General features: G+C 37.3%; 1 protein-coding gene across 1 annotated transcript; it reads left to right on the forward strand.

Annotated features, from left to right (window-relative positions):
• Nucleotides 1–7: 7 nt before the first annotated feature.
• On the forward strand, nt 8–26,134 carry HLTF (helicase like transcription factor). Its single transcript, XM_075098756.1, has 23 exons — nt 8–116; nt 1,390–1,600; nt 2,186–2,352; nt 2,831–2,964; nt 3,942–4,039; nt 4,770–4,844; nt 5,044–5,235; nt 5,379–5,474; nt 6,486–6,534; nt 7,832–7,919; nt 8,606–8,685; nt 9,897–9,994; nt 11,304–11,447; nt 12,258–12,396; nt 13,130–13,265; nt 13,592–13,771; nt 14,228–14,346; nt 15,611–15,789; nt 19,024–19,152; nt 20,553–20,665; nt 20,962–21,142; nt 24,137–24,217; nt 24,944–26,134. The coding sequence occupies exons 1-23, from the start codon at nt 97–99 to the stop codon at nt 25,094–25,096; spliced, it is 2,862 nt and encodes a 953-aa protein (XP_074954857.1). The 5' UTR covers nt 8–96; the 3' UTR covers nt 25,097–26,134.

Here is a 26,134-nt window from a genome sequence, read left to right on the forward strand (position 1 = left end):
GTGGTTGCCGCTGTCAGGCCTGCAGCGCGGGCTGGTGGCCGGGCAGCGGTGGCGGGGGCAGCGCTCGCTGGGCTCTGCGGGAGCCTCGCCGCCGCCATGTCGCGGAAGCTGACCAAGTGAGACGCGGGTGATGGCGGCGGGCGCCGCGCTGCGCCGTGCCGTGCGGGACGCGCCTGTGCTGACCCGCACCGTGGCCCGCCCCGCCTGCGCTCGGCAGTTTCGGGCGGCGGGGCGGGATGAGGTGGTTGGCCTGGAAACTGAGCCTCAGCCGCCTTGTTCCTGTCGGTGCTAGGGCCGTTCATGCGGCTTCTGCATTCGGCTGCCGGAGGGGTGTTCGGCAGGGAAGTGGCAAAATGGCTCTTGGGTAGCACTCGCTGGCTCGTCTGCAGTTAGCTCTGAGCAAAGCTTCTTAAACCGTTGCTTTTTTCTGTCAGAGACAATGGAATGCCGATTATACAGTAACTCTAGGTGTCGTTTGCAAAAGAAATGAAAGTTCCCTGTGCCAAGCTCTGGATAACTGTATATGTAACCTAATTATTTTAATTGGCAGTACTCCTAAATTAATCCCACAACACGGTAGTTTTGGGATATACTGAAGGTCGTAATTATTATGTATCAATTGAAAATTGCATTGAGATTTTATTGTTACATATAACTCGGTTAAAACAATTGTTAGTATATTGATCTTAAGTCAAATGCGCATTAGATGCATGGCGAGAGATGTTTCCATCTCGTAGTGTGCAATAACGTGAGTTACGAGGTATATCATAACCAAAAGGAGAACCTGGCTGATGGAAGATTGTGTTAGGGATAGTAGTGTAATTACCTGGGTCAGGTTGAAGTAGCAGATTAAAGCTTATAACAAAGTATTAATAATAGATGTCCAGGTGTGAAGGTAAGCTTAAGTGTGTAGGGAACAGCTGTTCTAGCATTTCAACTTTTGTGGATAGAGGCATGAAGTTATACAGTTAATCCGTTACAAACAGCTTTTTTTAATCTTAGATGAGAAAAATTGGTGTTAGGAAAATGCATGGAAATTTTTCTGTGCCAGGTATAAATAGAGATGTAACTAAATATGGAGAACTCTTGATGTTGTTGACAAAGATAAAACATGATGGAAGGCAGGGCAGAATGCACAAATGCTGTAGTTTAGTTAAATTGTCAGATCTTTATTGTAATTGGCTTAAACTAATCTACTGAGGATTAAAAAATGGCAGACCAAATTTTCTCCTAATATAAAACTTTTTAATGTTTCAGGTAAATATCTGAACAAAGATGTAAAACTGGGGTTTACAGGTAGCCTTATATAAAGGGGTAAAATAGATTACAAGGAAATAATAATTCTATTCTTAATGTAATTGTGAAATTTCACACTTCGTCGTTGTGCAGAGATTCTGCAAGAGGATGCTCTCAGTATAACATCTGCAGAGGAAAGAGAAACTCTTCCCGTTTTTCCTCTTCTGACTTTTACTCCAGTCTTGGGTTGGAAGACTTCCCCTCTGTAGATGACACTTCTGGAACAGAGGAGGATACAGACTCAACTGTTTTATATGGAACTTTGCGAGGAAGCGTTGTTGGATTGCGATACTACACGGGGATTGTAAGTGCACGATAAATTGTAAAGCAGAAGAAGTAGTTCTTGTCAGCTTCAGAAAAAAATATAATTAAATTTGAAAAATTCCTAGAACTTTTGACTAAGTATAGTTTTAATATATTTTTTCCCTAATGTGCTGTATTCAACACTCTTCACAGGAAGTACTTAATCTAAAACTTTTTACTTCAAAATTTAAGGTAGCAAGCTTTCAAACCTGAATGAGTTAGTTGGTAGCTCTGTTTACCCACATAAGGCAAATGAAAGTGACTGAAAACAAGACATTAGATAGGTCTTTGAACTGTTTACATGGACAAAAAGGGGTGTTAATTCGCTTACAAAATGTGTTAGCAGTTGAAACTAGTTCTTGCTCTCAGGAATACTTTTGAAATTGCTGATATCTATCAGGTAGCTCTTCTGCAATGCTTTTGGTATTTTGAATAAGTAGTAGGTTATTAGGCTGACTGAACAGAATGCTATAGCAAATTAATCTTTAAGCTTCACATTATTTAAGTAAATGTATATTAGATATTTCTGCAAATAATTTGCAACTAAATGAATGTGTTCCAGCGTTTGTTTGTTTTGCTTTGTTAGGTTAATAACAATGAAATGGTTGCACTTCAGAGGGAGCCCAATAATCCTTACGATAAAAATGCAGTGAAAGTAAATAATGTGAATGGAGACCAGGTAGGCCATATAAAAAAAGAGCTAGCAGCAGCACTGGCAGGCATTATGGACAGCAAACTAGCAGTAGTTGAAGGGTAAGTGTGAAGATTGTGCTTTTGCTTCTGTGAATGTAAATAATGGACACATTTTTTGTTGCTGTGCTGACAAAATCTGATAAATTATTTTAGTTTCTAGAACACATAAATTCTACAAGTGCTCTGTTTCGACAGAAATAACAACTGTTGGTAACGTGATTAAAGCCTCGTGTTTTCAGACTCTTTATTCTTCTGTTGAACAACTTGCATATACAGTTCATTCTTTCCCATATATGATAAAATGTAGAGATGCTAGTGAGAGTAAATTCTTAAAGATTGTTGTGGAACTCTTAAATTAACTGTATATGGTGGTTTGTAAAAAGGTTTACACAGTATGAGCACTAACACTTAGGTGGAACATCCTGTGTTTTGATGAAAATAAGCGTTTTGGAGTACCTCTTGCTGAAGAAGTAAAAAGGTTTACTATAAAAAAAATTTAAAAGATAACTGCTGTGGGTTTTTTCCTGCTTTTTCTTAGGGTTGTCCCTTATGGAGCAAAAAATGCCTTTACCATGCCTGTACAAATGAGCTTTTGGGGAAGAGAAGAAAACAAGGAAGCAGTTCTAGATCAGCTAAAAAGGCATGGATTTAAACTGGCTCCTCCTTTGAAAGGTAAGTCTTGAAGTTCAGGCATTTTTTAGTTTTTTAATATACTGAGATTGAACTTGCCACTAGTTGGAAGAAATGTTTAAGGGCTTAATTATCATCATAGTCTTGTCGTTCACAAAATGATTTTTTTAAACTTCATTACGGAATAATGCAGAGCCCACAGCTATTAATTTTAAAAATCATAGGGAGTATACTTTTGTGTCCTATCCTTTATGTTACCTGCCAGCAATTGGAGAGGTAGTTGAGCAACCTCAGGAATATATTTGGTTCCCTAAGTTCCCTAAAAATCAATTCCTGCATTTCTCCAGACTTGAAAGAAAAATTTAAGAAACAGGTTTTACCAGGTGAGGGCTTCAGGGACAGTGTTTCTTTTTAGCAGGGTGCTAGGATGTGTATGGTACTAGTAAGGTGTGAGCAAATAGAGATGAGATATCTCTGAACAAATAAGCTTAGCAGACCTGATGCTTTGCAGAGCCAGCCTCCGCAAAAAGCACCTGTGCTCCTGGAACTAGGCTTTGAGGAAGCAGTGGTAGTCAGGAGTAAGGATGCATGCAGAAATAAACACTTGGTGAGGGTTAGATCTGTTTTACATATAGCAAAATTTCAGTTTTTATCTCATAGGTTCTATTGTACATAGTTGACGGAAAAGAGTTTGGAGTAAAAAAGCATTTTGCATTTTCGGTCATCATACTGTCACGAAGTCAAATTTCGTGTAACGGCAATTTTTGAGAAACACTGTTGCCATCTCGAAGGGTCCCAACCAATAGCTCATTTTGTGTGAGTCTTACGAAGCTTTGTGGCAAGCCTTCATGGCCCATTGAAAGGAAACGATAAATTGAGGCTAAAAGGCAAATGGTGAAAGGTACTGTCTTATAGCCCACAACCCGAGCAGCATTGTTACTCGTGAGCCAATGAACATTGAGATTGTGAAGTCATCATACTGTTGTGTTTCAAAATACTATCTTCTTAATGGCATGTAGGTTCAGAATGTGGCTTTGGATCGAAGTGGATTTCTGGGAGAGCTGGTCCAAGTTACAGTGCTCCGGTTCACGCTGCTGTGCAGTTGACAGCTGAACAGGTTTGCATTTCATACTTAAACACCTGGAAGTTGGAATTTTTAGGGGTGGGGGCCTTTAACTTTTTCATTAATAAAACAGTGCTTGTGAAGTGGAAGTCTTGCCTTTTTTTTTCTTTTCTGAACCATAGATTTGCCTTGTAGTCATCTTGAACTTTTGAGTTTTTTCAGTTTTATACTGTAAGCAGATGTTTTAGCTGTGACAGCCTTGAGTCCCATGTAATTTGGAAGGTTTTGGTTGTTCAGTTATTTTTTTTTATATTGTTGTGCTGGTGTGTCTTTTTCCTGTCCTAATGCTTTACCAGATTACAAGTATGTTAAGTTCTCCAGTGAAAGTAAATTAGACTTCCAGATGTTTATCTTCAGGTTTGGCCCAGGGTGGTACATGAAGGATTGGGTGGTGGTTTGGTTTTGGTTTTGCGTTTTGTTTGCTCTCTCAAATTAGAATGAAATAGTTACTTTACAGACTGTTGTACAAGGATGTGAATATATTTAGCCATCCCTTCTCAAGCTTCTGCCTGTGCTGGCATGTATTTGTCTTAGAAAAACTGAACTTAATTTTTATATAGCAGTAGCTAACAAATATATTCCAGCAAATCAGGTCTAAAGTCATAGATCTATCTGTACTGATTACTATATGGCAGGTAATTGTAATTTAATAGAAACATTGATTATTTAGTGAGGTTATTTTTAATTGCAATAATTTTTAACTGCCGTTTTTGTGTTTATGCAGCTTAAAAGTGAATTTGACAAACTGTTCGAGGATCTGAAGGAAGATGATAAAACTTGTGAAATGGAAGGAGCAGAGGTATTTCTTAAGCTAGAAACCATTATCTATAAAAATATAAATACTTAAACATCTAGATGCATATTTAGCTTGGCTGGACACAGCTGATGCTTGAATCAGAAAAAAATGTAGACAAAAAGGACTTCATGAAAAATTTTTTCTTCAGAAAATGGAATGTCACATTATACACTATTGACATATATCTCTCTTTAATTTGCAGGCTGTTGGCACACCCTTGCTTCCCCATCAGAAGCAAGCTTTAGCTTGGATGGTTTCACGTGAGAACAGTAATGATTTGCCGCCGTTTTGGGAAGAGAGAAGTAACTTCTATTACAATATACTTACAAATTTTGCAGAAAAGCAGCGGCCAAAAAATGTTCTTGGAGGAATACTGGCTGATGATATGGGACTGGTAATAATACTTGCCAAGCTTGATTTTTTTTTTTTAAATTTTTTTTTTAAAAATACAGAATATGTGTGTGTGTTTCTTGATTGGTTGGTCATTTGGTTCATTTTAATCTGTGGAAAATGTGATTTTCTTTTTTTCTTACGCAGGGTAAAACACTTACTACTATTGCATTGATTCTGACAAATTTTCAAGATGGTAAGCCTCTTCCTGTTGAGAAGATCACAAATGATAAGTTTTATGAGGTGAGATGAAGGAAAAAGATTATTTTAACAGAGTTAATATTGCAGCTAAAAAAACTGTGCCTAGTAGCTTTCTGTATGGTGAACTTTGTATACATTTTGTAGAAAAAGTTATTCAAGTATGTCAAATAAGAGGAAGAATAGATGACTTGAAGGTAGGTGGACTACATTACTTCAGAGTGTAAAATTGAGCTGTAGACTGTGTTATCTTACGAGGGTATGATGAAGTATACTCCAAGGAAGAATATATGAAGGCATAAACGTTTCCAGTGTTACATTTTTTTAAACTCTTAAGTTTCTTATAGATTTCTCCTGAAGGCCAGTTGTGACTGCACAAATAGAAGTGGTGTTTTTTCTGGGGGTGTGCATGCATAGTTCCTGTGTGGTTTGGAGGCAGTGACTGAAATAACCAAAACAGCAAGGTCTTGGTATAAAGTACATCAATCAATCAATCTCGGTTTATATTTTGCTGAATACTTGAAATGAAGAGAGGAGGGGAAACTACAGTTAGTGAACTAACACCAAGGTGCAAACTGTTCTTAGGTAGTGTAGTTCAAGTGCTTTTTGCTTTTGTTAGATAGGATTTTCAAGATGATGAAATAAACTGAATGCTGGAATTAGGTGATTCATTATACAGCATTCCCTGACAGTATTAAGGCTGGGGCTTTTCTTCTGTTTTACCATACTTATCTAAATCTAACAAAATAATGCTTTGTGTTTGACTTCAGGATATAACTGGGAGATGTTATTAGTGTGTTTCCTATCTAGGGCAGCTGTGTAGATTGAGTTTCTCTCCTCTGCCTCTTTACAGTTTCACTTGAACTCTATGTGGCTACTAAAAAAAACCAAAAGTATAGCTTTGTTAGCACCTTTAAATGACTGTCTGACTTGCCACTGAGCAAGTCTTTCATGTTTCAGAGCAGTAATTAATCACTGGTTAGATTAGTGTAATAATGTTATTGGCATTTTTTCCAGTTGCTACATTAAAGAATAAAAGTTTCCATTCCTCAATAGGAATCTGGTACTAACAGCATGAACAACGTTGGACGCAGACTATGTAAAGGTGACAGCAAACTATGAAAAGTCTAGTAATGTTTGCATGATCATGAATGTATTACCTGGGGTACCCTTAGTCTGTGGTCAGTGCTAGTCTTCACAAACTTCACAAACTCTTGACAAACTAAGTATCTCAGAAGTACTTAAACCACCTTTTTTAAGATGTTTCAGTTGACATATGAGAAGATGAAGTGCCTTGTGAGAAATTTGCACCCTGTCAGGGGAGTTACTACGTGCATGTGTTGTGGTTTAGCGGCAGCTCAGCCCCACACAGTTGCTCGCTCACTCCCCACCAGTAGATGGGGGAGAGAATCAGAAGGGTAACACTCGTGGGTTGGGATAAGAACAGTTTAATAATTAAAAGAAACAACAGTAGAAATGCAATGTAAAGGAGAACAACGAGAGGCGCAAAGCCCCGGGGGTGGGGGGAAGGGAGGGGAGAGGGGGAATGAACCGCCGAAACAAACCGCACGCGCCGCAGCCGCCCCCGCGCTGCCACTGCCCCCCCTCAATATACTGGTCATGGTGTCACATGGTATGGAATGAACCTGCCATTGGCCAGTCGGGGTCAGCCGCCCCCACCATGGCCCTGCCCCTCCCAGCCCCCCCCCGCCACGCGGCAGAGCGCGGGAAGCTGGAAAGGTAGCCGGACCCCCACAGTGAGGAGAATTAACCCCTTCTCAGCCAAAACCAGCACACCATGAAATGGGTTCTAGGTTCCTTTTGCTTTCCTTTTTCCTTCCTTGTAGATAAAATAGGAGCACTTATGCATTTGTTAGAACCTTGTTTGTTTAAACAGAAAACATCAGTGATTACATTGGAATTAGGTTCTGTATTAAGTCATCCCCCATGCGCATCTGTGACGTTAACCACATTTTTTTCTGTTAATGTTGCTGCTGTTCGTTTCATTTTAGGCAGTGTAGAAATCTTTAGTTAGTAAGGTTTGACCCATAAAAAACCTTTACCATATAGCATTAATTAAAACTTCTTTATAGAACTTTACCATTACTGCTAACAGTACAATGTTTACATTTGGTTTTTTCTTGACAGTGTTTTTTTTTGACCACTTGCAAACTCGGTACACATTTTATGACATTGTAAATATTTAAGATTGTTTTAAGAGTATTTTTATTTTTCATTTGTGATTGCAGTATCAGTAGTATTTGTCTCATGCTCATGCAGAGCTAAGGTTGTTTTAAAGGAAGTTTGTACTTGTTCTTGATCAAGTTATGTTGAAGTTGGTTTGATAACCAAGCTGAAAACTATGTATATTTTTCATAAATATGAATTTCTTCTTTATGAAGACTCTAGCAAGGTGATGGAGCCTGGTGTTTCTAACATAAAAAAGTTTGAAACTACTTCGTTGAAATACTCGAGGTGTCTTCCAAAAAGGTAGGTAGCTGGAATAGTGTTTTTCTTGTTGTTGGTTTGCTACATAGATTTTGAGTAAAAATATAGTAGTACTTGGTTATGATTAACCTTAGCCTAAAATGTGTTCCTGCTCTCTCTCTGCCTTTCAGTACGCTCTATTTCTGCTTATGTTTATCATAAGTGTTCTGTATCTGTGTTACGCTTTGGAATATATTAAAAACGCATTAACTCATTCTGTGTGGCTTGTGTGACTGTATGCTTGGATGTCTTGTTCAGTAGTAATGGTCTCTCATAACATCATTGTGTGGCATCTAAACACCTGGCTGTGAAGTTATCCTTCTTTTAGTATCAGTTGGGTTTTTAAAGTGGTTAAGAAATACTTCACAGGCATGCTTTTGACAGAGGCAGCTTTGAGCTGATGAAGTTGTGAAGCTTACTAATGTGTTTGAACCTTCCCACCACACTAGCCTATGGGAACTTCAGTGATATTTTTTGCCAAGTCTTATGAGCATCATTAACCCTGCAGCTCTATGTTCTGTGCTTCCTGTTTTTCAAACCCTTCTAAAGAGGGAATTTTCAAATCACAGTGGTATCTTATTTGCAATATCAAGTTAATTTGCTTTGCTTTATGCTCTTGAGAATTAGTACGTAAATTCAAGCAGTAGTAGAGTTGTGGTTTTTTTTTCCCTTTCTTAATGATATCTTAGAGATAAAGCCAAGAAACCCAGATATTCAGAAAGCAGCGACTTGGGAGAGTCTGAAGAATGGCTGCTGCAACCAACAGGAAGTAAGTTGCAGGGAATTTTTTTCTTTAATTGGTTACTGTAGCACCTAGCGTCTTCCTTTCTGAAGCCAAACTGAATAGGACTTCTCATTAACTGGAAAAGGAATTAACTAAACTACTTGGGGTTTTTTTTGTTGGTTTGGTTTTGGTTTTTTGGGTGGTTTGGGTTGGGTTTTTTTTTTTCCCTCAAGCAAAACTTGAAGTGGAAAACTTTAGAAATTGCTGAGTGGGAAAGCAGTGTTTTAGTCCTGAGTTGTTGTTTGTTTCCTTTCCTGAATGAGTGGTGGTGTAAAAAGCTAGGAGCAGGGTCAAATGGATGGTGAAAAACAGACTTGCTAAGATTTTTCGAATTGACGTAGGCTTGTTGTCAGGGCACTAGGGTTGGAAAAACAAATTTAAAAAATTCAGTCCATCTTTTGTGGTATATACGTGAAATGTGATCATGAAGAGGCAAGGATGTGTCATTTGTTGAACTAAGTGTCTTGCATGGAAAAAAAAATGAAGGGCCACAGGTACTCTGGAGTGAGCAGTTTAAAGTACTTGGAGTAAAACCTGTGCTAAAATATTTTTTTTTTAATGACTGGTAAATTGCATTCCTCTGGAGATTCATAACCTGAAATAGATGTATAAGATACTAGTCTGCGCACACACACCTGTCAGAGTTCGAGGAGCATCTGGACGATGCTCTTTGCCATGTGGTTTAGTTTTAGGTGGCTTTGTGAGGAGCAGGGAGTTGGATTTGATGATCCTTATGGGTCCCTTCCAACTTGAGATATTCTACATTATTGTATTGGAGAGGAGAAGTAATCTGGTGAACACTTTTGACTTCTGCGAAGCATGTCATAAAAATAAATGCACATTCATGCTCTGCATGGTGTGAAAAATCTGTTTGTCTGGCTTTTTGCAGCAACTTCCTGTGTTATCCAAGAAGATACAGGCTTTGCAGCTGTTCTTCTACCTTTATCTCCTTGTTTAAAAAGACAAAGAGAAAAGGTGATGAAGGGATAAACAGATAATATTAATTTCTGAGTTCATTGAAGCTGAAGTATTATACATGTTTGAGTTAATAAGTGAGGCTTATGCCTTTGCAAATTGCTTTGATGCAGTTCAGGTGAAGAAATTTAGAAGGGACTTCAGGGAACCATAAGTTTCTTGAACTTCCACTTTGTTTTAAAGTGAACTATTATGCCACTAAACGTGACTTCTCTTCTCAGGTACTGCTAGTGTTCAGTCAGTTGGGAAGAAATATTCTGATGACGGCCCAAGAGCAACATTGATTGTATGTCCGCTGTCTGTCCTAAGCAACTGGATTGTAAGTGCTAAGCTGTTGTAATGTGTAAATGCGATGTATGTTGATTATGGTGCTGTAGAAATAGTGCTCCCTGTAGTCTCTCATGCAAGTAAAAGGTCATGGTTTTCCTTTTTTATGAAACAGACCTGCTTCTACAAGGGAGGTTTATTTGATAGAAATTTAAAAACTGGAGTAGTATTTTAATGAGTGCAGTTCTAGGAGCAGTGAGCTCGCCACTATCAGAAAGCATGAGATCACTTTCCCTTCCCTGCTTTTTGATTAGGCAGATTCACTTTGGCACTTCTGGAACTTGTGTGATTTAACTCCTTAAACCAGATGAGGACTGTGGAGGAGACAGGTCCTTCTTGCATGCTCAGAATAAAAAATTATTATACTTCGTTGGTAATGCACGTGATGTTTCATTTACCAGAGGTGTTCAGTAATTTGGCAATCTTGTTGGTGATTTGTGGGAGGTCTGGTAGGGTGAACAGGCTGAAGGGCCCTTCTAGATCTGTCTCTGCATTAGTTAATTATTTTCTTGTTTTCATGACATTTTGAAGACAAATATTAAGGGGATATCTTTAACTTTCAAGTTATGTTATATTTGGAAGTTTTTGTTGTCACAACACTAATAAGAAAAGGAGACAATCTCACACTGTAGGTAAAACACTGAAATGTAATTGGGAAACAAGAAATAGTGTAAAAAAAGTACTCTCTGCATGAATTCAAAGCTGAATTAAGTATTTAAAAAGAAAACTTGTGAGCCTGGTGCTTCAGATATCAAATTGTTGATTTTTATTGTTTGTGGAGATTACTGTATGCTAAGCACTTCACAGAACAAATGTAGGGAATATAAAAATTACTTTAAAATTAATACTGTGACAATTGTGCCATCATTTATGTTAAACCTTGGTTGGTTAACCCAGTAAGAGAAGGAAGCTGTAACTGAACAGTGAAAGAATAAACAAAGATAAGACAAAGGTAGAAAGTGAAGAAGAACATAAAAGCTTTTCTGTTACAGTTTGGGAGGAACAGTGGATTTTGACGTGCATATACCATCAGGAGGTTAATTAATTCTGTGCAAGAAGTACAGCCAGATAGTTATCAGAATGTGATCCTGTGTCTATTACTAATGACTGAAGTGACTACTTCTGGTCCCTCCTCTCATCTGGGTGGAGAGGTAAAAAGAAACTCAAAATCAAATTGCTTTTGTTATGTCACAGAGCTAGAGGAAGTGCCTTTTAGTTAAGGCAACATACAAGAATTTTATTTTAACAATCATGTAGTAACACAGTATCTTTTGGATTACTTTTGACAACTTTTCTTTCAGGACCAGTTTGAACAACATATCCACCAAGATTTTCATGTAAATATTTATGTTTATTATGGTTCCGACCGTAGCAAAGACCCATCAGTTCTTTCAGAACAAGACATCGTACTGACAACGTACAACATCTTAGCTAGTGATTATGGAGTAAGTAAACGAGAAGAAGTGTTCTTTGATGATCCTTTACCATTCAAGACTCCTGGTGTTTGGGCTAACGATGGTAGTATATTTAAGCGCTATTCTGGTAGGCTGTCAAAGGTTATAGCTATAGTTCCACTTTAAATACTTTCTTATGGGTTTGCTGTGGTAACAAAGGGAGTTTTTGATTGATTGCTGCTGTAGAGAAAATTACTGGGCTGCAATTATGGCAGCTTAAGGAAGAGACTTTTTAAGGATAGAAAAGGATGGCAAGTATGTAAATCTCCCCAAATCTCAGTGGCAGGAGGCTTCCATTTCTGTCTTCCCCTACGAAATTCAAAGAATATGGAGCATATGAAAACATAATTCTGTAGTTCTTGTTGCACATGGGTTACAACCAAGTAGCTCATTGCATGAGATGTATTTGTAAAGTGATGTTTTCATAGAAATTCCAGCCATTTTAAAAGCCTGAAGATTGTGTCTTTTAGTATAACACAAACTTTTCATTTGCTCTCTGATCCATTTTCTATATCTCTGTGTCTTTGAAGCCTTCTTTTCAGGCTTAGCTTAATTTTGCTGTAGCTCATTCCTCATATTCAAGTACGAGAAGACTGGCAACATTGCTCCAGGAATCATTAAATCTAAAAGAAAGAACACCTCATTCTTAATTTTGCTTTTCTGTGCTGATAAATAAACAATATACGAATAAATACTATACATTATTAATTGTGGAATTGTTATATTAATAGCTTGCTTAAACCAAATTGCAAAAAAGGAATTTAATTTGAATCAAAGATTTAAAAAAATATTGTGTTCCAGATCAGAGGTGACAGCCCTTTACACAAAGTCAAGTGGCTGAGAATTGTGTTGGATGAGGGGCACACTATACGAAATCCAAATGCTCAGCAAACTAAAGCTGCCTTAAATCTGGAGGGACACAGAAGATGGGTACTTACAGGTAAAATATTTGACACCAGAGGAAATGCCATGCAAATCATCTTGGTATAACATCATATTGTGTTTCTCACTTGGTGTTTCCAATTTGGCTTTTTCTGGGAGACGGTTAATGTCTGTCTGCGTCAGATTCATTTGGAATGTTTTTAAACTAGTTTGAGCGGTAATTTTTGGTGAGTCTCTTTTAGTTCTTTTTTATTTTGTTTGCTTGGTTCTGTGGGTTTTTTTTCCCCTCCAGTTTTTGTTTTTATTCAGTTTGTAGACACAAATTTTAAAATAACTTGATACACAGGTTTGATGGAAGTGCAAGTAAAAAGGGACCTATTTATGAACTGGCATGATATGCCTGGTTAGAAGCTCACACTCTTACGTACTTACCTGAACCTCAGTAGCTTTTTGAAACTGCCAGGGACTGTGTGAGTGTAGGATCCTAAAATGTAATTTAAAGAAGATCATGATGTAACCACTGCTGGTGAAACTGAAATGGAAAGATTAACATCCAAGTCTTCTGAGCACTGAGAGCTGCAGTTTGCTCACTCACATATTTCAGTGTTTTGTAATATTTTAGTTAAGAAAATAATACATATTACACTTAATGACATGCTAGCCTAGTTATGAGAGACCTTGTCCATGGTGTATGATTTGGAGAAGGCACAGAACTTTCACTTCGGCTAAAAATTTGTATTTTTTTTAGTTTCATTGAGGTTTTACAATCTGTTTGTTTGTTTTCTCTTTAGGCACTCCTATTCAGAATTCTGTAAAGGATTTGTGGTCTCTTATTTCCTTCTTAAATCTGAAACCCTTTACTGATAGAGAGTGGTGGCACAGAACAATTCAACGTCCGGTCATGATGGGAGCTGCAGGAGGGCTTGGGTACGACGTGTTCCCAAAGGGTTTGTGAATGAGTATGACTGGCAATGCTTGGGCAATGTGACAGATTAGTGTTTCACCATTAAAACTGGAATGCATGTGTCATCAGTTTTTATTTCAACTTTTTAGTTCATAAATATTAAATAATCCAAATTATTTAATATTTCAGATTAATGAAGTATATTGTACTACTGGGCTTGGATTTTGTACAGAACATGTTTATGCAATAAATTGAAAAAAAAAACACCACAAAAAACAAACCACCAAATGGTAAAACGCAACAAACCAACCCCAGCTATGTAATATATTGTCTATGTATGTATTTTTAGGCGTTTACAGTCTCTGATTAGGAATATTACTCTTAGAAGAACTAAAACAAGTAAAGTTAAAGGAAAACCCATTTTGGAGTTACCAGAACGTAAAGTACTTATTCAGCATGTTACGCTGACAGAGGAAGAGAGGCAAATCTATCAGTCTGTGAAGAGGGAAGGCAAAGCTGCTATTAGCAGGTTAGTAGAAGGTTTTCTTAATCTTGAAGGTTGAAGTTTGGTATCACAAACTAGTGTTTTTGAAGTTTTCTTCATGTTAGCTCTAGCAGCCAAGTGTGTCAGTTTGTATGCTAGAAGCTAATGATTGCAAATTAACATAGCATCTGTTCAATTCTAAAGAGTGAAGCAGAGACTACTGCAGAGCTATATATTAGAAGTTCTGTGTTGAGGGAAACAGAAAGAGAGATACATAAAGAATGGCCTTAAAATTTTTGTCACCATGTCTTAGCATTTCTTTTAGTAAAACGTGCTACTGGTAGCATTTTGTACTTTGTTTCGGAAGAGGATTTGAGAAAATATATTCAAACAGGAAGGTGTAAAATCAGAACATCATTCTAACAGCTCAACTTGATCACTTGATGTAATCTGTTACTTCGGGCTGTAGCATTTCACACTAATGATAAAACTCTTGTTCAGATTTTTCAGTGAAGGGACTGTACTAGCTCACTATGCTGACATCCTTGGTGTCCTGCTCAGATTGAGGCAGCTTTGTTGTCACCCTCATCTTTGTATAAATACTTCTAGTTTTTCAGCTGGTGAGTGAATGTTTTTGGTTCCTCTGTTTCTAAAAAAAGGACTTGCACTTTGTATTCGAGAACAGAAACAACATGTTTGTGTCTTCCAAACTTTCTAGCTTCAGCCTTCCTCTTTCCAGCTTGGATTATTCAACTTTTAGCTTTGTTACTTTTTATTTTTTTTCCTACCATAATACGTTTGAATATGCTTGAAAAGGAGGTACTCCAGCACATGCTCAAATATGAATGAAAGCAATGAAGCATGAGTAGTTAATGAAGGCTAGAAGCAGGAGTTAATAAGCTTTGACAGCCCGTACAGAAACGACAAAAGGGGACCTCTGCAGAACCAAATGTAGAAGGCTTGTTAAAAAGCAGTGTATCTGTTATAATAATTTACACAAGTGCTTTTACAGCAAATTTTTTTTCTTTGCCTCAGGTGAGAAGAGGTGGAGGAGCTCTGGGGAATGGCTTGTAGATGGGTAGCCACGTCAGCAGAATAGGAAACTGTTGACTTTGTTATGGCTGTAAGAAAGGGTGAACACAGAGGACCTGTGTTCAGGAGATTGAAATTTTATTTTTGACAAGCCAGAACTGTACAGCCGCAGTGTGTTACAAATAGTGTTTCTTTCAGAAGAAAGTCTAGCCTGTTTGAAGTACTCTAAATTTGAAGATTATCAAATTTATTATTTAGTGAAATTCTGTTTTGAGATGCCATTGGTGTAGGTGTGAAATTTTTTTTTTTTTTTTTTTTTTTTTTTAAGGAAACCAAAAGACCAATGAGATGTGGTCAGAGCCTTATTTAGAAGGTTGTAATTTATCTTCCTGAAAAATGCAGGATGGAGAAATGCATAATTGTTCAATAGCTATTTAGAAATTAATTAGTAACTAGTAAGTGTGGTTTGAATTTCTTTACTTAAAGCAATCTTAACTGAAAAAAGTGTCATCTCTGTTGAATTGTTACTACTTGAACAGCTGCCATATGAAAATTGCTGGTTCCCATTAGGCATTGTGTCACACAGGTACTTATCACAGAGTGTGTAGTCGAGGTTCTCTGAATTCTAATTACCATTTTCCAAGTAAGATTATTCTTAATGTGTTTGGAAATCATAGGTCAAAACTTTCTGTAGTAATTGGCAGCTTTATAGTCTACAATGTATAAAAACTATCCTCATTGTGTATAAACTGTCCTAATTGCATTTTGATCAACACAACTGTGTTGATGGGTGCCAGCTCAGACTGTTTCCTGTATGAAAATCTGGTTTTAAGTATCTTTCTATATTTGCAGATAATAAAACTCCTGAAGAACTACATGAGGCATTAGTGAGTAAAATGAAATTGGTTCTGAGCTCTGGTTCAGATGAAGAATGTGCAGTTTGCTTGGAATCACTGACTCGTCCTGTGATAACACGCTGTGCACATGTGTTTTGTAAGCCGTGTATTTATGAAGTCATCAGAAGTGAGCAGGTTAGTTCTATGGTTACAACTAATTGTGATAGCTATTCAGAAGCAATGAACTGGTGTCGCTATCTAGCTATTGTTCTTTTAAATCATAAATGGTGAACAGTGTGAATCTAGTTATCAGCTGGGTTATAAAAGCTATTGCCCTGAAGTCTAAACTATAGAGAGAGTAGCTGTCAAACTGAACAGTGTTCAGTATTTCCAAAGACCTTTTCCCTAGTTCTTGCCTTACGTTGTCACTAGGGTAAAAGTGATGGCATCCAGGACAGCATTGTACACCTCCATATGGCTGGACACCTCTTCACTACTTGTATGTGATGTGATGCATGTATATATTGTTGTGCTAAAAAGAGACCAAAGCTGTGTAATGAAAGTTGACTGTTGCACTAAAGTCATGCCTACTCTCTTTATTCCAAGCTGATAACCTTCTACAGTGAAATAGCTGCCTTGCTGGAGGGCCACCTTTATGGCCCTTCTCTGGACTCTCTCCAGAATAAGCTTGTGGAGAGCATCTTTTGATTGCTTTTTTGAAAAACATAGTATTTATTTTTCTTGTGCACTTGTAAGCTATGCTTTTCCTTCTTATTTGCCCTTTCTTTTCTAGGACAATCTGATAGCGTGGTAGTCTCACCTCCTGTATCCAGTGCTGCTGCACTTCCTCTCTGGAATAGTTCTGCCTCCTACTCAGCCACAGTAGGGCTGCAAGCACCAGGCTAAACCTAGGTGGTGTCCTTTGTAGGATGCAGCAAGGGACAAATTAGTCCCTGCTTGTGCATAATCAGTCAACCCAACAAGACAAAGGTAGGAAGTGTTGTCTGTCTGGCATGTAGATTGACTTTGTTTCATTGCCAGACACACAAGGTTCTCATACAGATATCCCAGTCAAGAGTTTGAGAATTTTGAGGGAAACTAGTGATGTGAAATTATTCTTTAAGGAAAGAGCACTTGCAGAGGCCGTTTTCCAGTGCAGAGGTTCTTGATGTGTCTGTAGCAGAGTTGGTGTCCCTACTCAACCTTCAGGTGTATTTAGGCATGCAGAGAAATAGATTGGGTTATGACGTCATGGAACCTGTAATACTTGCCTGTACAGTCAACTTACTGACTATGCTTTGCCTAGAAAGGACCTTGGAGTCTGCAGAACTAGGGCCTTTGTCCAATCCCACATTGTTCCATAGATTGCTTTTATAGTAGTGAAGTCGGAACAGAGGCAGCTGTAGATTCTGCTCTTTGGCTTTGAACTATCGTGAGTTTGTAAAGCAGTGAGTAAGTAAGCCTTTCTTACGTTCAGAATGGTTCCTGATTTGAATAAATTCCCAAGGAAGTTTTTAAAGCTTCCAGCCAAAACACTGACAGGCACCTGAACTCCAGAGTTGGGGAATTCACTGTTTCTGCATGATCAGTTATTGTCCTAGTGCTTTATCTCAGTGGGGTAGTTCTGTGCTTGAATGCTTACAGTGCAGATATCTCTGAGTAGATAGCTTGGGGAAGTACTTTACTTACCAGCTTGGAAACAAAGCAAACCAACAAACATGTAGCCCCTTCCTCATGACAGCTTGGGTTCAATCAGGGTTCATCCAGGCAAGATGCCTGTGGCTTCTGTTACTAATACAAATGAGAGCATTAAGGCATCAGTGAGGAAGGGGATGTGAAGCTGCCAGCACAAAACTGCTGAGTGAGAAGCTTGGCCTTTACAAACTTGGAGACCATTTTATTTTTCTAATGTTAACCTAAAAGTATTTATTGAAATTGGAAAAAAACTTTTTAGTAGTTAACAGCTCAAGAGTTAACACTTTCTTCAATTCAGCCTTCATTGAGACTAGCTTCTGAGTTGTGCAAGCAAGGATCCTATGCAGAAGTCCCAATAAAACTATAAAACCTCTACACTAACCTAATGCTGTTGTGTATTAACTGCATTCCTGTAAAAGCTTGCCAGATATGCGTTAAAACATTGTTGTTTTTTTTTCCTTCTAGTTGTTGATTGCGAGACACTTTTTGTCACTTTTGTATGCTTTCACTGCAAGTCTTCCGTATCTCTGTTGGCATTGTTCAGCTGAGTTTTGGGTTTTCTGTTGTTTTTAATTACAGTACTAAATTGGAGAAGGGATGTGGAAACATAAGAGACTTTTAATAAAAATTTCAAAAAAGCCTTTATGGCCACTGTTAGAATTTTTTTCCCGGAAAACTTTTTCAGATTTATTAGAATTCATTTATTTTGCCTCATCATTGAAGGTTTGGATTTCTGCCAAATCAGGACTGGTTCATTTGTAACTATGTTTTGGAGACTGTTATTTCAGATTCGTTTGTGTTACGATTCTGTCTCTTGAAAGGATATCTTCATTGCTGCAGTAAATTCATGGATGCAGACTATGTCTGTTAGCCTCCTTAATCAGCTAAAGGTTAATTCCAGACTAGAAGCCCTCAGTATTCATCTGCTTTGTGAGGACTGCTTTGCAGCCTGTCTAAAGATGCCTTGGTTCTGTGGCCAGATGGCTACATAAACTGAGTTAGCTAATTTTAAAGGGTTGCTCAGTTAGGCAAAACTTTTTCATAGCTGTCATTTCTGCTTCATGAAGTTGTGTATTTGTATAGTGCACACAGTCTGTTGTTAAATTTTGTGACTAGTCCTATGGAAGTGCTGTTGCATAAATTCCAAACTTTGCCTTATCTGGAATATGCTTCAGAGAAAAAAAGCTGCTTTTGTTAAATTATGTCTCACTTCTCATGTCTGTTGGGGAAAAAGAGAAGATATACCCTGTGTCTGGCCCTGACAAAGCATATTTCATCACACTGCTGTTATCTCTGTGCAGGCTTTGAAGAAAAAGGGTAAAAGGTCGTTCTTTACTGTAGGAAAGATCTTGTCTTTGAAAGGTGGTTTATTTTTCTGATATTCTAAATAGTCTTCTCCCCACAGCCTAAGTATTTGCTTGCTTTAAAATCTTGAGCTGCTTATTTCAAGTATGAATATGCTCAGAAAGAAGACCATTTTTAAGGAAGGTTGAGTGTTTTTAAAACATGTAGCATTTATGTCACCTTAATGTTATCATGAAGAAAATATTTCAATTGTTGCATCAGAAATAACAAAGCAGTGTGTTACAAGAATGAATGTATTTCTTGGGGATTTCTTGTATGAACATCAATATAATAATTTCATAGAAGGTGCTTTGTAAAGGTGATCTTTAGTACTCACTATAAATAATTTGATTTAATGTTTCTTCTAATGTTTTCTGGGCTTTTTTGTAGCCAAATGCCAAATGTCCTCTCTGTAGGAATGAGCTTCGAGTAGAGCACTTGGTGGAATGTCCCCTAGGAGATGAAATAGACACAAGTAGTGGAAAGAAGTCTGATCAGGAGTGGATCTGCAGTTCAAAGGTACATTCCATTGTGTTTTACTTGGCTTTCATTATGGTTTTGTAGAGCACTCTCCAGAATTTTTATGTAAATATGCTCAAAATACTTTACATATGCATTATCATACTTTAAATTATTATTTAATCACAAACAAATTTTGCAGCAGGGGAACACAACAAAAGGAGCCCCAGTTGTAATTTGATGCTGGTCATTGTGCATTACACAGATGTGTGTTAATCAAAAACTTTTGGTAAATGCTGTTGCTTTGCATTTTGTTTCTGTTTCTGAAAATAGAGTAGTTCTAGAACCACTGAAGCTATCCAGCTCTTTAATCTACTTCTGGAAACTAAAAATCTAAATAAATCCCTCTTTCTTAAAATTTGTCTAAAGAATATATATTCTGCTCTAGAGGAGAAAACTCAATGGGTATCATATGTTCAATATAACACTGTCAGATAACTAGTGAGATATTGTTATTTTACTTTGCAGACCTGTTTCTCAAGGTCTGCTATGTCATTTTTTGCCTCACCTTCATTGTGCATGTGCTGCCAAAACATAAACCTTCCTGCTTGTACTCTAACCTTTTTGTTTTGAGATTGCTTTTCTGAAACATTATATTTTTAACTTTCATTTGTAATTAAGTCATTGTTCTCTCAAAAGTTGGTTATAAATTCATTTCCTAAAAATATTTCTGTGAAGACCTAAGAACTCATTTAGGACATTGTGCTCTAGATAAATTAAGATATTGTGGGTTTGTTTTGGTTTGGTTTTTTAAATTTTTTTCTCTTCCTTTTTACCTGGTGCAGTTACTTGCATTCTCTAGTTAGTGGTTCTTTACCTCATCATAGCTAGACTTTAAATGAGAAAACTGGCTCAGATCTGCCTCAGATCCAGTTCCTTCCTCCTTTTGTTCTCATGTTGGTCCCTGGAGTGCTTCTGGTGGCTCCTTATCCTCTGTCGTACCTCTAGCCAAGGGTCTTGCATAGCCTGCCTGAATATTCCTGGGGGAAGCTTTTCTCGCTTCTTGAGAAATTGCTGCAGTAGAGCACTGGCCTTGTGGCTTTCCCTTGCTTAAGTCTTACCTTTCAGGGTTCCAGTAGTCTAATCCTTTTTCCATACGCCCTGGAGGTGGGCAGCTTGTTGACTCCTGACAGCGGGAAGTAAGTCTGGAAAACGGGTTTGCAAATCCTCTGCCCCAAAGCACCATCAATCACCTCGTAGTTTGTGACCATTAAAAGCGTTCAACGTTAAGTTTCCTTTGGAAACTAAAAGAAACCCTATCCACAGAATTAAAGATTAGTTTGTTTAAAAGGTATTACTGAACAGTGATTTCTCAGTTGATGTGAAATGTATCAATGCGCCTGTAGGAGTGGAATCTAACCAAGTCAGAATGAGCTGCATAAGTCTTTGTTTGATTTCAGATAAACGCTCTCATGCATGCTTTGATAGAACTACGGAGGGATAATCCAACTGCTAAAAGCCTCATCGTTTCTCAGTTCACAACTTTCCTGTCACTGATAGAAAATCCCTTGAAGTAAGCAGAACTACTGTAATTTTTAAGAAACGCATGCTTTTACAGTGTCTTAGAAAGATCTCTCAAAGAATATAGTATCCTTTTGATTTTTAGAATTCTAGAAGAGGAACAAATCACTTAAATACTTTTAGCGGAATAAAGCCATGAATCTCATTCTTGTTATTTTTAATGTATCACCTGTTAAATGGAGAATTTAAAATATGCGTTTCAAAGAAGAGGTCAGGATTTTAATATCTTTATTTCCTGTTGTCACAGAGGGTGGATTGTTAAATTGAACATTTTTACTTTCTCTTCAGAGAATCAGGGTTTTCCTTTACTCGTTTGGATGGGTCAATGGCACAGAAGAAAAGAGTAGAAGCAATTCAGTGTTTCCAAAGCAGCAAAGCAGGATCCCCAACTGTAATGCTTTTGTCTCTGAGAGCAGGTGGAGTTGGATTAAATCTGACAGCAGCTTCCCGAGTGTTTTTGATGGATCCTGTGAGTAATGGGTTGTTCATAATGATCTGGCTTAATATAGGTGAAGCTCCTTTGGTCTTTTCCTAATAAGTAGAAGGAAAGCCCCTCTGAGAATGAATGACACTGATCAGTATCTGTTAAAGGGCAAATAGAGCTTTTCTTCATTTGTTTCCCTGTCATGTTTTGCTTTTAACACATTATTTTTGTGCTGTCCAGTTATTTGCTGTGAATGGAAAGAATCCTAGTACTACTGTTAACAAAGTGGTGTGACACCTTAGCAGTGGAGCATTTGATATCAGTTCCTTCTTTATTTCTTTCTTTCTGATATGTTTTGAATGTGATTTTGTATTTGTTCCATTCAAAAGCCATAACATAGAATTTCAGGAACAGTATATTTTTTCTGTGTTGTAATGCAATGCTTCTCAGCCCTAGTCTCCTCTTCTGTTATTTTTGTGAGTTTGTTTATAGAGACGTTAGTCTGAGGTTACTTTTGTGGTTGTAGGAGACTGAGAAAGATGGTGATATCTAAATTTCGGAAGTTTTTTTCCTTTCATTAAAGCACTCAGGAATGCAAAATTATTTGTAAGGAATAAAAATGTAAATGACTTTTATTGATAGCAAAATGGTATTCTTAACAGAATTGGTTCACATCTGTTGTGTCATTGTACAAAATTAAAGTTTTTCTGTTCACTTCCTCCCCCACTATTTACTCCTCTGCCCTGATGTTGGTGGTTTTTGGCAGTTGGAAGCTGAGACAAATTCTGCAGTTTTTGTACACTTGAAAACAAAACCAAAGTAAATTAAAATAATAGTGTAGCTTTGGACTTGGGCATCTGGTAACATCAATACTAAAGAAAATGTACTAGCTTGGACATCTGGTTAGTGATAATAACAGCATGAAGACAAAAGCTATTTACTTAATAAGCTAAAGGAATCAAATATGAGTGACAGTATGGAGAAAGTTGCCTTGGAAAAAGGTTTTTCAGGAATTGCGATATATCTTCACAAGTTTTGTTTCTGTATGTGTTGCATTGAATAGTTCAGCTGAAAAGGACCTATGCCACCATCTAGGCCAACTGGGAGGTGTTTTTGTTTGGTTGGTTGGGTTTTTTTGTTTTTGTCTTTTGGTAGGGTTTTTTTTGTAAACAATTCTCTGAATGAGAACTTCGGAAAGTCAAACAGAATTAATTTTCTGTAAAGACAGAGAGTATTAATGCATCCAGTGTCCTGCGGCAAGCAGTTGTAAGAAAATAAGCTGAGCATTGTTAATACTGAGTCATCTACAGTATATAGTTGTACCTCACAAACCAGAGCCAAATATAATTGCAGCCTTTATATACACCATTGAGGAACTTCTCCTCATTCTGCTAGTAACCATCCAGTGGTTGCCTACGTGTATTTGATGAAAGGGCAGTGGGACCACATGATCCTTTATGATCTTACTCTTGAATGTTCAGAGCTGAATGAGATTCGTTCATCCATTAGCATTTCTTGAAGTGAGTTAGCAGAAATAACAAGATGTAAGAAGCAGAAATACCTCTGGAGCCAGTGGAGTAAACAGTTTTTCTACTCAAATTCTGTGGATTTGTTGTAGAACTGTAGCTTAGGGGTCTGCATTCTTTCTCTGAGAGGTGTTAGACCACACTGCAAGGGAGGAACTTTTATCCAGCCGTAAACTACTTCCGTCCCCCATCCCTTTTTTTTTTTTTTAAATTGTTTGTTTGTTTAAATACAATCATACCTGTGGAATTTAGGAAGAAATACAAACCTTTAATGTGAGAGTATCACAAGTATGCAGATGTTTCTCTGAGGCTCAAGTTTCTTCATGTTTTCCCATGTAAAATGTATCCTTTGTATGAGATGTTGCAGAAAGGCATAGAGGTATTGTAGTTCAGTTTTCCTTTGCCAGACTGATGAGAGCAGAAGAGTGAGAGTAGTATGTTTGGTCATTCTCCACTACAGCAAAGATAGAATGGAGCATGCTTGTGCAAGTTTGAGCTAGGTCTTTCCTCAGGACATCATCTTGTTTGTACAGTCAGATTAGTATTAGAGCACTTCGCTGACCATAGCTTGCCAGGTGTGTTCATCTTGCAGTGACAGATACATCATTTGTTGCACCTCTGCTCACTGCCTCACATTAGTGAAACAAGACTTGTTTGGCTCTTACCTTGCAGCTTGATGTCTTAGGTGTGTTGGGTTATCAGAGGTTATTAGAATCTAGAAGGAATTTTTTGTGCTAGCCTAGTGCTCGTTTTCCCCCTTCTATAGAAAAGAGTCATTAAGAAGAGTTCTAGATAACTTTTCAGTATGTGGGTGATGTGGCAAGGTGAGCCCATTGCATGAGACTTGCTTATCACAGACACAATATTACTACATTTTAGGTAGATTTAAATATGCATTCTGTAAGAACTAGTAGTACTATACCTTTAGATAGAAAAAACATGCTGGAAAAATGCAGAGCACAGACTCGGCATTTCACAAATCCTTATATTTATGTGTTGCATTCTAAGCATAAGTAGGAACAGATAACTACGACTTTGTGTTCAGCAAGTTTCTTGTTTACCTAACTTGGTGATTACTTCCATTAGTACATGCAATAAACATGGGCTTTCTTAACATCAGGGAACTTAATCTAAACACAGGCAATTATTTATCAGTAGCTGGTTTAGATTTTGCTATGAGGAAAAGGGTAATGAGGCAGTTAGTATGTGCAGTGTTTATTTCAGAATTAAAATGACAACAAGATTGTTTTGATGGCTTCTAGACCCCTGACAAACTTAGTTTTTAAAGCATTCACCTGAAGTTCCTGCTTGTTAGGAATGTATAACCAGAAGTTCTCAAAGCTTTCCTTATAGCAGGGTGCTTAAGGAATGAGCAGCAGGTTGGGAGTAGTTAATCTGCAAGCAATATTTGTTCAAGAGCTGATGGTACAATAACTTCTTTGTGATTCCATGTACATCTTACTATTTATATTGAAGGGAGGTTATTTAACTTGTACATTGCTGCTCCTGGTAGGCTTGGAATCCTGCTGCAGAAGACCAGTGTTTTGACAGGTGTCACAGGCTGGGTCAGAAGCATGATGTTGTTATTACCAAGGTGAGTTGAGAGATGATCTGTTTGAAAAGTTTTCTAGTTATGAATAAATTATTTTTCAAAAAGCTTTACTGTATTTTAAAAGAATTGTGATATCTTTTGTCTGACCAGTAAACTTAAATTGTGGTCTGATTTTTGAAGTGTGGGGTTTGGATTATAAGATTTTATAAATGTAACCTATTTCCTCTGAAATAAAAATTTTAGAAATTAGATGTCCCTGTTGAGCTATTTGGAGTGACTAAGGTGGAGTAGTATTGCTGTGGCCTAGCCTGGCTATTACAGTTTGTTGTCTTGAAGGTATGTAGAATGCTATTGCTTCTGTCATAGCAGCTTGTTTAGCTGCAGAAGAGCAGCTGGCCTGTCTCATTAATATCCAGTCACAAAAATATTACTTGGGAAACTGCAGACAGGTTCTTCTCTAATATAAGTAGCAAAGAAGAGATAGATATTCTTCTAATAAGTGTTTAATAAAAAAAAAAGGCAAAAAAATTTAAATGCCAAACCTTTTTCTCCATCTGCATTATAACCCTTCCCTCTTGTCTTTTCTTTACAAAGTAATAATGAAATAATGTAACTGTGCTTTAGGATATTCAGCTCGTTAACTTTTTATTCCAAAGTACCTAAATTTCTCATCCTAAACTTTTAACTAAAAAACCCCAAACAAACAAAAAACCAAACAAACACAAACAAAACCTTCATTTCAGTGGGGCTTTTTTTTTTATATTTCAGTTCATTGTGAAGGATTCAGTAGAAGAAAATATGCTGAAAATTCAGAAGAAGAAGAGGGAACTTGCAGCAGGAGCCTTTGCTACCAAAAAGCCTTCAGCAAGTGAAGTAAAACAAACAAAAATTAATGAGATTAAGGCTCTAATTGATTTATAGCTTGAAACGGTGGTATTTTGATTAAATAATGTACTTAATATTTTAGTTATTACTGCTTTTCCAGTTACATGTCTCATGCCTAAATTTTAGTTTTGCTGTTTATGTGGTGGAAACATAAATGCTTTGGATAAAAGCTATGGTTGATCCTAAATGTTAATTTAGAAATGCACAAACTTGTTTTGAACTCCTGAAATCTTTCCAGTATTCATTTATTTGTAACGTTGCTTATTACATACAATGCTTAAGAATACATAAAAATCCCTTAAAACAGAATGGCATATTCATGTATTCTAACTTGCAAGAATTTAATCTCCTTTTAGAGGTGAAAAGGTAACTAAAGGTAAATAATGTGTTTTGTTCCTCAGACTAAACCCTTAAGAAATTAATTAGCTTCATGTTTCAATCTCAGTGTTTCCTGATAACCAAGCAGGTCATCTGGATTGTTTGTTTCCAAATAGGTGGTCAGGGATCACTTCGTAAGGGTTTCTTACTTTGCAGACTGTGTTCAAAGATGGTATTTAATTCAAAATTGTAAAATATTTTTTTATTCTTTCTGACTAATACACAGGTGCAGCAGGGAGTTCCTCTGTAGATTACTTCACAGGAGCTAGTAAAAATGAAGTACTTAAATTTGTAAAACGCTTTCTTCTAATATTTTACTCCTCAAACAGAATTCCACTGATTTTTGTAAAAGTAGAGGTTTTGTGGTTTGGATAAAATGCTAGAATCATAGGCTTGTATTGATAACACACTGATTTCTGTGCACACTTGGACCAATATGACTGTGCTATATGCAAAGTAGAATGACCCACTCATCAGTGAATCAGTTAGCCCTTGCAAAATAAATTAAACAGAACAAATTATTTTAATAGCTGCCAGCTTTCTAACCATTTTCTTGCACTGCTAAGTGCTTTTCCAATCCCATACATAGGTTTTAATGGAATGCTGATCTGCATGTGTCTTGATTTAGGAGGAAGAATTTGGTAAACTACTCATGTTCATGGACAGCAAAGTAATAAAGAGCACCAAAGAATTTCA

Source organism: Phalacrocorax aristotelis, chromosome 7, assembly GCF_949628215.1.
Source record: "Phalacrocorax aristotelis chromosome 7, bGulAri2.1, whole genome shotgun sequence".
In the NCBI taxonomy this organism is placed as follows: domain Eukaryota; kingdom Metazoa; phylum Chordata; class Aves; order Suliformes; family Phalacrocoracidae; genus Phalacrocorax; species Phalacrocorax aristotelis.

What these genes read in the sequence shown, in the direction of transcription:
- HLTF (XM_075098756.1), top strand. Translation starts at nt 97, where the DNA reads ATGTCGCGGAAGCTGACCAA. An exon ending in TCGAGGTGTCTTCCAAAAAG is followed by an intron (nt 7,920 to 8,605) that starts GTAGGTAGCTGG and finishes ATGATATCTTAG; the next exon opens with AGATAAAGCCAAGAAACCCA. An exon ending in GGCAAAGCTGCTATTAGCAG is followed by an intron (nt 13,772 to 14,227) that starts GTTAGTAGAAGG and finishes ACTCTTGTTCAG; the next exon opens with ATTTTTCAGTGAAGGGACTG.